We start from the raw sequence: 12339 nt of genomic DNA on the forward strand, positions 1-12339 counted from the left end.
ACATGATAGCACTAAATAGATTCATCTTCAAAGATATTCCACAACACCTTTAACCACTTCTAGCTAAAAAAATCCTATTGCACTGTACAGAATTCTCTATTTTTCACCCCACGCTGTAAATAAAACATGTGATTGGAATTTCTTAAATTTGTTTTGATTTTCTGTTTACATTTCGTTGTTATTTCGTCACCAGCATGGCAACGCATAAGATCCATGTTAATTTTTTCAAATTTTAAATTCATTTTTTGTGCTTATCTTTGAGCCTATTTTAATTTATAAAAGGTTTCTGCACACCTACAGGAAAATAGCTTTTTAACAGTAAGGATAGATTTTCCCTACGATGCACAGGAGCTGAGAAAAAAGGTTTTAAAGAAACATGCTTGCCTATTATATATATACTAGTGATCGTCCTGTGGTCGAAACTCGACCAAAAATAATTAATGTACAGACTTCTCTATTTTCTCCCCACACTGTAAATAAAACATGTGATTGGAATTTCTTCCATTTTTGTTTTGATTTTCTGTTTACATTTTGTTGTTATTTCGTCACCATCATGGCAACCCATATGGTCCATGTTATTTTTTGAAGTTTTCAAATTAATTTTTTGTGCTTATTTGTTAGCCTATTTTAACTTTTAAAGGCATTCTGCACATCTACAGGAAAATATCTTTCCAACAGTATGCGTAGATTTTCCCTGCGATGCACACGAGCTGAGAAAAAAGGTTTTAAAGAAACATGCTTGCCTATTAATATATAGATAGATATATATATATAGATAAGTTTTTGGACAGTGACTAAATTAAAATTATAAGATATTTGAAAGTAAACTGTAATTTTTTAAAATTTACAGTATAGTAAGTGAATTGTAAAATTTAACTGGGAAAACTTTATTTTAGTGCCATTTTCTTTTAATATGGTTTTAGGACGAGTTTACAAGGGTTTCACCTCAAACGAGGTACAGAATTTGCTTGCGTAAACATTCACAAATCTCTGTTCACAATCGCATATGAGAAACCCAACTGTTAAAACATTGTCTTTGGTCACAGAAAATTGTCACACCAACAATCGTCACCCGCTATCGCCCCAATAATCATGACCATATCTTGCAATTTTGGCGACACCGATAATCGTCTCCCACAATCGCGGCATTACGCGAGAGCATATTTTGCGGTTTCGGCGACACCGGTAAACGAACGTTTCCCGCAGTTGCGGCGACACCAATTAATTTAATGTCAAGGGATAATTTAATCAAGGGATGATACAATTTAACCAAGCAATTTAATGTCTCCCGCAATCGCCACAATACCCGTGACCATATCTTGCAGTTTCTGCGACATGATAATCTTCTCCTGCGACTGGGGCAGTACCAGTGAGCATATTTTGCTGTTTTGGCGGCACTGATAATCGTTGTCCGCGATCGTGGCAATACCCGTGAGCATATTTTTCGATTTTGGCAACACCGATAATCGTTTTAACCAATCGGGACAAAACCATAATAATAATGATAATGATTGTTTTAGCGATAAGTAAGGCATAATTCATCTTTATATTTATTTGACGCTATTCATTGTATAAAAACTTGTACCGTGAATGAATAAAGAGAATTCGAATTGAATTGAACCAGCGGTAGTGTTTCTTAGTGTTTTCGTAGTGTTTCGTTTAACTGACGTTTACAATGACCGGGCTCCAGATTCCCGGAGGATTTGGTTTAACTGGAGTTTCCCAGATATTTCAAGGTAAAATTAAATTCCCGGAGGCTTTCCGGTTTTCCCGAATTTCCCAGAGAGGAGATAACATGAATAATACTGGGATACAAACTTAGGTGTTATGATCAAAATTGAAATACAAATAAACTTTAAGTGTAAAATATCTTGAAAAGTAAGTTGAGGTTAAAGAGTCATTAGCTTTCTTCCACTCACTATAATAATAATATGTTATGAAATTTTATTCAGTGGTGGATTGATTTGAGTGATTGACACATTTTAGGAGTACATATTACATAAGTCGTAGATAAACTTTTATTCTTAATACTGTGGATGAAAGTTGTGAATAAGCCTATTTTGTTGAACAATAGTTTTAGTATTAATTCACAACAATTCCAGTAAATCCCTTAGTGTTCAAATTATAAAAAAAATCAATTATATATTTATTGCTATCAAACAATTTACGTTTGTAGAAAATAAACAGTGAGAACAGTAAATAACAAATAAAAGTATGTACTACACGACTAACCAGCCAAATGTATTTTTCTTTTTCTTTCCGAAAATGATCATGCATGATGATTGCAAATGATTCCATTTCTTTCAATTCTTTTTGAAGTTGATTAAGTTCTTCTTTCAACTGGTTTTCAATTTTATTGAGTGCATTTTGTGGGGCGCCTTTGTCTTCATGCAGCTTCAACTCTTTCTTTAAGGAAATAATTTCTTGAGTTTTTTCGCTCAGCTGAATTTCTGTAAAATAAAGCACATAAAACCATAAACAATTTGTTTATTTTTACTAGGAATAATGTGTCTAATATCACATGAGTAAAGACAGGTAAAAATACAAACCAACCATCTAGACATGTCACTAAAGTGGTTTTATGTGTTTAATCTGTCAAATCTGTTTTTCCAACATGAGTTTCTTTGAAAGAAGGAATTTTCATAAGCTAAGAAAATATAACAAATAACTCACTCTAAAATCATCAACACCTTTGGCTTTGAGGCACCTTTCTTTAATTAGAGCCCAACACTTTTTAATTTCTTAAAATCTATAGTAAATTTAAGTCCACCTACGAAGCTTTTGTACAGATGAATCAAGTTGTTGATTCTTTGTTGACAGAAAGTCTCGTTCTGACAACAATTCAGCGTTTTCCTCTTGAAGTAATTGATTAAGATGTCTGACATCATTTACCTCTTTGTTCTTTTTGTATTTTTCTTCGAGAGATGGTGACTGAAACAACAAAAATTGAATGAAATACACATCTAAATGTTTTGAAGAAGTTTTGACACTTATGAATTAGAAATAATGCTCTCCACTTTTGAATACTGGAGACAGTGTTTCAGCCTATCTGAGGTTATTTGGATTTTATAATGCAACAAACTCTGTGATTTTTGCCTCCTAATTTTAATTCAGACATCAGACAAGGCCATATTTAAAATGAATGTCGCCCAAACCGGCTCAATCTTGAGAGGCCTCTCTGTTCTGAATTCTGATTATTCGTTGGTGTAAGCATGAGGGGGTTTAGAAATATCCAAAGTTTGATCTTCAACTAAATTAACTTTTACTATTTGATTGGCGAATGGTACTAGAAGGCTAGGGGATTAAATAATACATTATTTTTTTCATTTATTAATAATAGGGATCTAGACGAGCGAGCCAGACATGTATACTTTGGGTTAGGTAAAAAAAGGTTATTCTTGGGTCAAAATCGAATTGCTTTGGAAAGTACTGATTTTTAACAATATTAGTTGCTATACTACAATTAATTTGAACGAATTGTACAACAACAATATTAGTTGCTATACTACAATTAATTTGAACGAATTGTACAACAACAATATTAGTTGCTATACTACAATTAATTTGAACGAATTGTACAACTATAGCATAAACATTTTTAAACATTATCCTCGATTGCGAAAAATCTTGAAGGTCCCCTGCAGTGAAATCATGGACGTCTTTTACACTCACTCCAAGATAATGAACATATTCTGAGGTCCCAGAGCCATCTTCCTTGATCGCAGAGCTAGAAATCATGAACTGCAGTCACAAAGAAATACTGAATTTTCATCGTGCAATCTTCGCAGACGCTTCCAGTGGTCATAAGAATAAAAGCTCAACTCAAAAATCAAACCCCTAATGGATGTTATGGGTGAAATCAATTTTTTAAGCAAAACCAGTGTCCTGTGAGGCCCCCAGGCCCCAGCAGCTGCCATGTCTGTAGGTAAAGAAAAACATCCTTGATATCGGGATAAAGTTTTTACCTTAAAAAAAAAAACATAAAAAATAACTTAAGAATGCTGATGTCAAGCTCAGCAGATATGTTATTCTCGTTCCTATGCACTGAGAGTTAAATTGTCATAAGAAAGTAGGCTATACAATGTCAATACTTAAAATAGGTACCTAATATAATAGTAAAGTAAAGTAATAGTAATATAATACAATAGTAAAGTAGTAATTGCCGTACCCTAAGAAATTCTTTAAGACAATTCTTTTGTGAAGGTGAGAGAGATGCTCTTCCAACAGGTACAACCTCAGGCTCTGAAACAAATTATTATATTCACAAAAAACCATCTGTAGCTTTCAACTAAAATTACCTAGTATTGTCCAATTGTGTAGGCCTATAAGAAATTAAAGAGAGGAAAAACCCTCGGTATGCTAGTACTCAAGGTGGCCCAGCAAACTGCCCATAGTAATTCAAAGATAGAAAATAATGTTATGTATACGAGTGAATATCAAATTGAGAGAATTTATGACCCAGCAAAAAACAATATTTGAAGTTTTTGTCAGGTCCCTAACTGTTCCCAAGACGTCATGGAGGAACTTGAATCAGTTTAGGAAATTAAAAAAATAAAAATAAATACACTTTTATGCTGTAAGTTCTTCTGTGTCTTTATTAAACCCTATTAAGTGTTTTACAATTAAATGATCATATTAAAACAAAATTTTAGCATGTAAACGTAAGTCCCAAGTATTAATAAAAACAAAACGCCGAAAAAAAACGCCAAGTATTAATGGCAATTTGAATTCGCCGCCATAATCACCCCTAGCGCTCCTAGAGTCCCGCCAGAGCCATCAGTGTCGCCATGACAGATGGATAGAGTGGACTATGCAGTGTTTGTCCGGATTTCATTTTCCATTTAATCGCAAAATAATATCTATTGAGGTAATTGTTGTTTATTGTCTGTCAGTTCGCTAACGTCTATAAACTTATTTATTTTCATGATGGGTAGCCTCTGGACCATACAGCAACAATAATAATGGTTTAATTTACCTCTGTCAATATGGTCCTTGCGTGTAGTTTGTCACTACTGCAGTTTCGTGCTCGTGGAGCACATCTTCAGGTGAAGGTCAAAAAGTTAAAACATTTTCCTCACGTGAAGGTCGTCAATTTTTGAAAAAACACCGAAAAACACATAACACACGAACGGTACGAAAAAACATTTATAAACTTGGCCAATATATTAAAAACGTTACACACGGGGTCCGGCGCCTGTAGAAGACAAGTCATGACTGACGTGTGCCGTAGTCGGTAGCCCCTCCATCCTCACTTCTCTTATCTGAACCTTTTCTTTGGTCTTGTTCCAGGATGTGATTGGCGGTATTATAAATAATGTTAGACTGGAATGAGAGTTGTTCGTTTAAAATATGGTTTGGATGTACTTAAACTGCTCGGTAAATCTCAAATTCTTCGATGGTGTCCATATATTCGACTACGGCACACGTCAGTCATGTCTTGTCTTCTACCGGCGCCGGACCCCGTGTGTAACGTTTTTAATGTATTGGCCAAGTTTATAAATTTTTTTTTTCGTACCGTTCATGTGTCATGTGTTTTTCGGTGTGTTTTCAAAAATTGACGACCTTCACGTGAGGAAAATGTTTTAACTTTTTGACCTTCACCTGAATATGTGCTCCACGAGCACGAAACTGCAATAGTGACAAACTACACGGAAGGACCATATTGACAGAGGTAAATTAAACCATTATTATTATTATTTATTCTAATAACATTATTTTAATGATGAATATCATAGTTTTTGTGGGGAAGGGGGTTTTCGTGTTGTCACAACGATCCTTTACCGCCATTTTCGCTGTTACAACGGCACTATCGACAAAGACGGCCAAATTCGTCAGGTCGCTAATGTTTATTGCTCTTAATAAACGTTTAACTCAGGTCGCTGACGTTATTGGCCCGATGTTATACCTGATTATTCTTTGTTTCATCACAGATCCAGTAGATTTAGATGTAATGACTGTGTAATTGTTTTACCCTTCTTTGTTTCATTTGAATATACTTTCTTACCAGTACTTTGGTGATGACAATGTTATATTTCTATGGGTCACCTATCACCTATAGGTTGTCTATAGGGTATTACCTAATTGATTGTAACGAACTTGAGGAGGTTTTATAAGCAGATATAATTATTAATCTACGTACTTGCTCACGCATTACAGACTATGTGTCAAAAGTAAATCTCATAAAAAATTTAGTGATTTTATGAAAGAGTTAGATTTATTTACATTTGAACATTGGCCAGAACAAAATATATCACAATAATTATTTGATAACATAATCATGTCATCATTTGCTGCTGTGAGGCCCAATTATTATTGAGAGACTTTGCAACATTTAAGAATATTTATTTTGTTTATATTATAGTATGTTTCTTTGACATCCTATGATTAACGTGTATGGAAAACATATGTTGTTAAATAAAATGAGTGTATAATATGTCATGCCAGTATCTCAAATTTATTGATTATTCTCACTGAAGTAAAATAATAACAAAATCTTTTCTCGGGTATTAAATACTACAGTGGAATCCAACATTTATTCTTTGATTCAAAGAATTTTGTTAACTATAGACTAACGGTAAGCATTAAAATGCATAAACATACGCTTGTAAATTTATTTACCATTCTTCGTAATGTAATGACATATTTGTTGTAATATAATGATAATTAAAAGCCAAGCGATTTTATGCCTATTTTTAATCTCTTGAAAAATATACAAGCAGACTCCGTATCAAAAAAGCTTCAAATAAAAAATAAAATTCATACTTTGATCTAAAACTTTGTCGCAGAAATGTTTTTCCTGACCAAAAATTAAATACCCCCGCCGCAGCAAACCTGCAGACTAAGCGAATTTCAACTAGTCTGATTAGATTATTATTATCTGGCTATATTATATTACTAGTCTATTATTATTCAAATAATGTAGTAAATTTAAATTCAAATTGAAAAATGTAAGCCAAAAACCTTCTGAGGTTTCAATGGCCAAGGAGGTAAGGTAAGGTAAGGTATGTTAACAAACAAGTGTAGCAGAGCAGGTTGAGTGAATGTATGTTTGTGTAAAACAAAGAGGTTCATTCGGCCCGTCCGCCTCCGTATTCCACCAATTTGACTGGTGGGCACGGACCGTTTTTCCACCACGCAGCGCGCTATCCAGTAGAGTTATTATACATCAATGATACAAGTACTACAATAACACGGGAATTTTAAGTTTACAATTTTTTACATTTTCTCCCTTACAAATAACCTTCAACAAAAAACCACACAAAAAAACTTCAATGCTCACTTAATTATTTCTTTTCCAAGCGTTTTTAAAATAGTTTAGCGAGAAATTGGGAACTATTATGTTTTGAGGGTCAAAAATTGGATAGCCTAAACCTATTTTCAAACCCATAAACCCCCCCCCCCCAAAAAAAAAAACCCCTTCCCATGGTCTGATCATCCTGGTTCACGAAATTGGTTTATGTAACTTGTTCGAATAAAAGTACTTAGGTTTACAGCACGTTTGTCCCAAATTTCATCAAAATCTGATGATTTTTGCTAGAGTCCGTCACGTGCTATTGGGAATATATATAAAATACGTATATTATTTAATGGGTGGTGTTTTAGGCCTCTGGGGACATCAAAACAAAAATGTAAATTGGTTTCGGTCCAGATTTCACCATGAGACCTATGGTAAAAGCTTATTCCCTATAGCTTCCCTATATAGGAAATTTACTGAATCGATGCAAATTATTTATTGAAATCTCACCAAAGCACTGCTGGATGGTATTCATTATGGTTTTTCTTGTAAAATTTCCGTTTTCAATTTTGAGCATCAACTCAAAAAATCGCTTAAGTATCTCTTCATGATTATTTTTCAACTTGATTGCACAGGTTTTTGTGACAAATTCGTCAATCTTTAACTTGATACATGTTGAGTACATAAGAAGGGCGATTAAAATCAGGGCATCATCTTCATTTTTTAAATAGAATTTCTTCTCCTTGATTATTTCTGGGAAGAATTCTAAAATGAACAAGAACAACACAATATAATCTGTAAGTAGTAATTATTACCGTAAAATGGGGTGAATAGAAACAACAGGGTGAATAGAAACAAAACTTCAATGAATGATTCACATTTTCATAACTTTGTTATACATTGACTTTATATTAGGGAATTATTTTCCCCCATTATAACCATATCCTATCTACCTGGGAAAAATTAGTTTAGCATATTGGTATCACTGCTTCGGATGTTGGATGATGCGAAACATCATTTGAAAATTTTGGCGAAAAACATTCTTTTCAAAACTTTCTCTCTAAGTATGAACCTATTACATGTATTTATGTTAATAACCATTTTTTATATTGTCTTAGGTATCTTAAAACCAAGTGTGTTAATAGATTAGCCTTAGAATAAACTATATATTTTTACTTTATTTTTAATTTAGGTTATGTCATGATTTTGCAAAACCAGGGTGAATAGAAACACTTTTTTTTTGGAACCAGTGGTGCAAATAAAGGTTGACCTGAAAACCCCCCAAAAAAGAAAAAAAAATACCAGAGATGAAGATGATTCTACATCAGTCACACTGGAAGAAAGTGACAAAGACGAACAATTTGATGAAGAAGAACCAGCATACCTAGCTCAAGACATCAGTGAGTCTTCAAAGTTGTCCCTTCATGATCATGTAATTGTCAAAGTAATGGGGAAAAACAAAACTTGCTATCGTTTATATGTTGCAAAAGTTATTGAATTTGGCGAGGAAGGATAAATATAGGAAGATTCATAAGAAAATTGAGCAAACCAACAAGTTCTGAGAGACAGATTAAGAGGCCCTCTTCAAAGTCGATGACGTAGTACGATCGGCTTCCAACTCCCAAGCCGTGTACAACTTGTAGATTTAAGGGAGTGTTGTATTTTGAGGAAGATTTGTCTGATTTTACTCTTCATTTAGTTGGTTTCTATGTAAGATTTTGTTCCTCTGATTTCACCCATTGTCATTTATGTTCTCCGATTTGTTTAAATAAGGGTTTATGAAAACGACGTTTTTATACTTCGTACTTATAAATAAATGTGTTAATTAACTTTAAATATTTTTATTTACAACAACCTAAGCTAACAAGCATAAATTTCATGTCTCTATTGCCCCTGGTAAGTGAGGAAAAGCAACAATCATCAATTTAACACAGTGTTTCTATTCACCCCAAAGTGCGGGGTGAATAGAAACAGCCATATTTTATTTTTTTTCTGCTTAATGATTAAAAAGAAAAAAAAAATTATAACTGGTTTGAGTAGAGGAGTCCAAGACCGAAAACATGAGCTAGTGTTGAAAATTTAAAAATTAAAAATATCGGTTTTACAGAAGCTTAAAAGTCAAAAAGTGTTTCTATTCACCCCATTCTACGTATTTTAAGATAAAACATTTATTACAAAAATGTTTATCTTTTTAACAGAACTGCATTTTAATTAATATAATCTAGAACAGATTGATAAGTTACTATTTATACATTTGATTACTTTTTTTAAATGGACAACCAAAATATAATCAATATACAATTTGGGTAGACTGGGTTACAAACTGTGCCTACATTATAACTCCAGCCATCCAAATCAATTGACTGTACGTTACTCCATTCGGAAGAATAAAATTTGGATAGTAGGATTTTGGCAGAAGTTTGGAATATTTTAACCTGTATAAAATACTAGCTGGCCCGACAGACCTCGCGTCCTGTCCTAATGCTTATATCAAATGCTCGTTCATTTTCAAGATGAGCTCGTTCGCATTGCTCAATCACGTCATGTTTGAAGTTTGTTTGCTACGCTTACTCACCTTTAGCTTGGAGCTCGTTGGCTGCGCTCATTTGCCTTCAGGTTTTAGCTAACTCGCCAATAACTACTTACAATAATAACAAATAACTAATTCAGCTTGGCCAAATTGATAATAGCATTGTATTAGACAAGTCTACACAAGTTACAAAAAAATATTATTCACCAACAAATTAGTTTTTCAAAAATCTATTGCAACAGTCTGACAGCAATAAATTACCAGACGCCGTAATAATATTTATCCTCAATAATTGATTTTTAATAGCTTTTTTAAGAGATTTGAGTAATGTTTGGACCACCTTACTTTTGTCAAAAAATAATATAACTAGGGCCTACCCTTTATATATTTCACAGCCAAGTAGTCAACAGATTTAAAGGAGACTTCTTCCGTTCTACAGGATTTAAATCTGAAACAAAGTAACGTAATAAGTTTTATCCTTTTTCAAAATGGATACAATTAGAACTAACCTTCCATCGGGCGAAGGACTAAATAAGTCTTAAAATTGCATCCACATTCCAAAAGTACCATAAAATAAGTAAAAAATATTAATTATATTATTTCAAAAATGACGGCCATTTTATAAAATGGCAGCAAACTTGAAAGTGGAAACTGTGTACCATTTTATGTTTTTTTTTTTTTGAATAGGGAAGGGAGCAATTTTAAGATTTATTTACCCTTTGCATTTTTGCTAAAAAACTATTTGTTTTATTGTTGTATATACATATTCTATGCTACAAACAAATAAAGATTATTTGAATTTGAATATTGAGTTTTTGTAAAAATCGGAGAGGGAGCCAAGTTGAACATGAGCAAATGTTTTTGTAGCCATGAGACGGTAAATAATGCATTTAGGGATCTGCACCCAAACTGTGGCATGTTGAATATAACCTATACAAATCACTAAATGCTGCATTTACTTATTTGACAGATATTGTGTTGACAGTCAACAGATCATAGTGCTCATTGCTCATTTGTTGTGGCAATAGTTATATAACAAGTTACTGTTTGGACACAGAATCCCAAACACCCTATTTATATTGCATTAGAGCCTGACGCAGCGCTGTGATTGGTTGAAGTTTTCCATGCAATTTATATGGGAGTTTGTTCTCATTTCTACTGAGTCCCCGTATAGGCCTACTACCTGTTGCAAAAAATATGTGGAAAAAATATATTGCATAAAAACCCCTTCCTAAAAACATTGACCCTACGTTTATGTACATTTAAATTTGAAATTCAAATGCAGGAATAAAAATCACTAGGTGAAACCCGTCGAAATCGACGGTTACTCTCAAGGCTTATGCTAATTCATCTACGGAAAGTTAGGTTTAGTGGAATATACTTTAAGTAGCTGCTTAAATAGTATTTACTCTTTATGCCTTTGTTATAGCCGAAATGTCGTGTTATTTTCAATCATCTTAACAACCCAGTGGGCCACGGTCGGTAATATAGGCCACTGCATATAATTTCTCAAGATAGGTACCATTTTAGGCAAGGTTTCTGTCTTTGGATGTTATTAGACATGATAAGAGCACAATAAACTTCTTCTGCAGATAAATAATCTGCTGGAGAAATATAAGCCGAATTATAAATGTTACAATGCGAGTTCAAGCATTTTGTAACTATATGGGTAAGTTACTGTACATATTATTTTTTAGGCTGCTGCTCAGTGCACTTTAAGAATATATATATTAGAGATAAATTAAATGGTTTTTGTTGCTGAGTAGCGCTAGTAAATTTGTACAACCCATTTCGTTATTCTATTAACATTAAAAGGCTCTCTAAGAGTTCAAATTCTTATTTGTATACATATCTATATTATGTGTTCACTATGATGAATGAATACTTTATAGCAACCTCTCTGAAAAGTCTGTAGTAAATTGCAGAGTTATAGCTTAATGACACTCTAAATCGTGCACATATTTCTACATCTACATAAATATTGTAAAATGTTTTATCCAGTTGCTGTAAACTACTATTAATTTAACAAAATATGGACACGGCTCAAATGGAAAACTTGCCCTTCTGCACTTGTATTATTTTGTATTGTATTACACATTCGACTATTATTCCAATGATTGAAAACGTGTATGACAATAATCTCATGAACCTATGATGATCTGTAGAATAATATGATAAAATATAGGCAAAAGTGGTGAAAAAGGCAGACAACAACCCGTACAACAGATATTAGATAGTTCAATAAGATATTATTGTAAGAGTTCTGTGATAAAAGGAATTTCCACTGATTTCGTAATGAAACGTTATATTGCAAAATATGACATGATACAGAAGAAAATCAATTTTAAAATCATAAAATAACATTGCAAATACTTCTTCTGGACAACTCAATAACTCCCAATAAATGTGTTTTGTTTAAAACACAATTTAAAAATCAACAGCTGTTTCATTAAAAAGTATTATATGGCCAAAATGTAAACAAAGCTGTCGAGGGATCTTAAAAGGCTTCTGGGGCAGAGCCCTAAGCGAATTTACTTCGTTTATCTTTTGATAACTACTCATCTAGAGACCAAGA

General features: G+C 33.1%; 1 protein-coding gene across 4 annotated transcripts in view; it reads right to left on the minus strand.

Moving 5' to 3' along the window:
• The window catches only part of LOC129002136 (coiled-coil domain-containing protein 186-like), a 77697-nt gene that overhangs the window by 49177 nt on the left and 16181 nt on the right, over window positions 1-12339 (minus strand). For 3 of the 4 annotated variants that reach the window (XR_008491542.1, XR_008491541.1, XM_054429735.1), the window contains exons 3-7: window positions 10142-10212; window positions 7745-7999; window positions 4169-4242; window positions 2775-2931; window positions 2233-2450 (exon numbers count right to left, since the gene is read on the minus strand). Coding sequence is in view for 1 of the 4 variants with exons in the window: in XM_054429735.1 (XP_054285710.1) it covers window positions 2233-2450; window positions 2775-2931; window positions 4169-4242; window positions 7745-7999; window positions 10142-10212 (775 nt within the window). In the remaining 3 variants the exon portion in view is untranslated. The remainder of the gene's footprint in view (window positions 1-2232; window positions 2451-2774; window positions 2932-4168; window positions 4243-7744; window positions 8000-10141; window positions 10213-12339) is intronic. The other variant, XR_008491543.1, reaches the window with a different exon arrangement.

The sequence above is a fragment of the Macrosteles quadrilineatus genome, unplaced genomic scaffold (assembly GCF_028750875.1).
Source record: "Macrosteles quadrilineatus isolate MER2022 unplaced genomic scaffold, UCM_ALF_1.0 Scaffold_9__3_contigs__length_116548681, whole genome shotgun sequence".
Lineage (NCBI taxonomy): Eukaryota > Metazoa > Arthropoda > Insecta > Hemiptera > Cicadellidae > Macrosteles > Macrosteles quadrilineatus.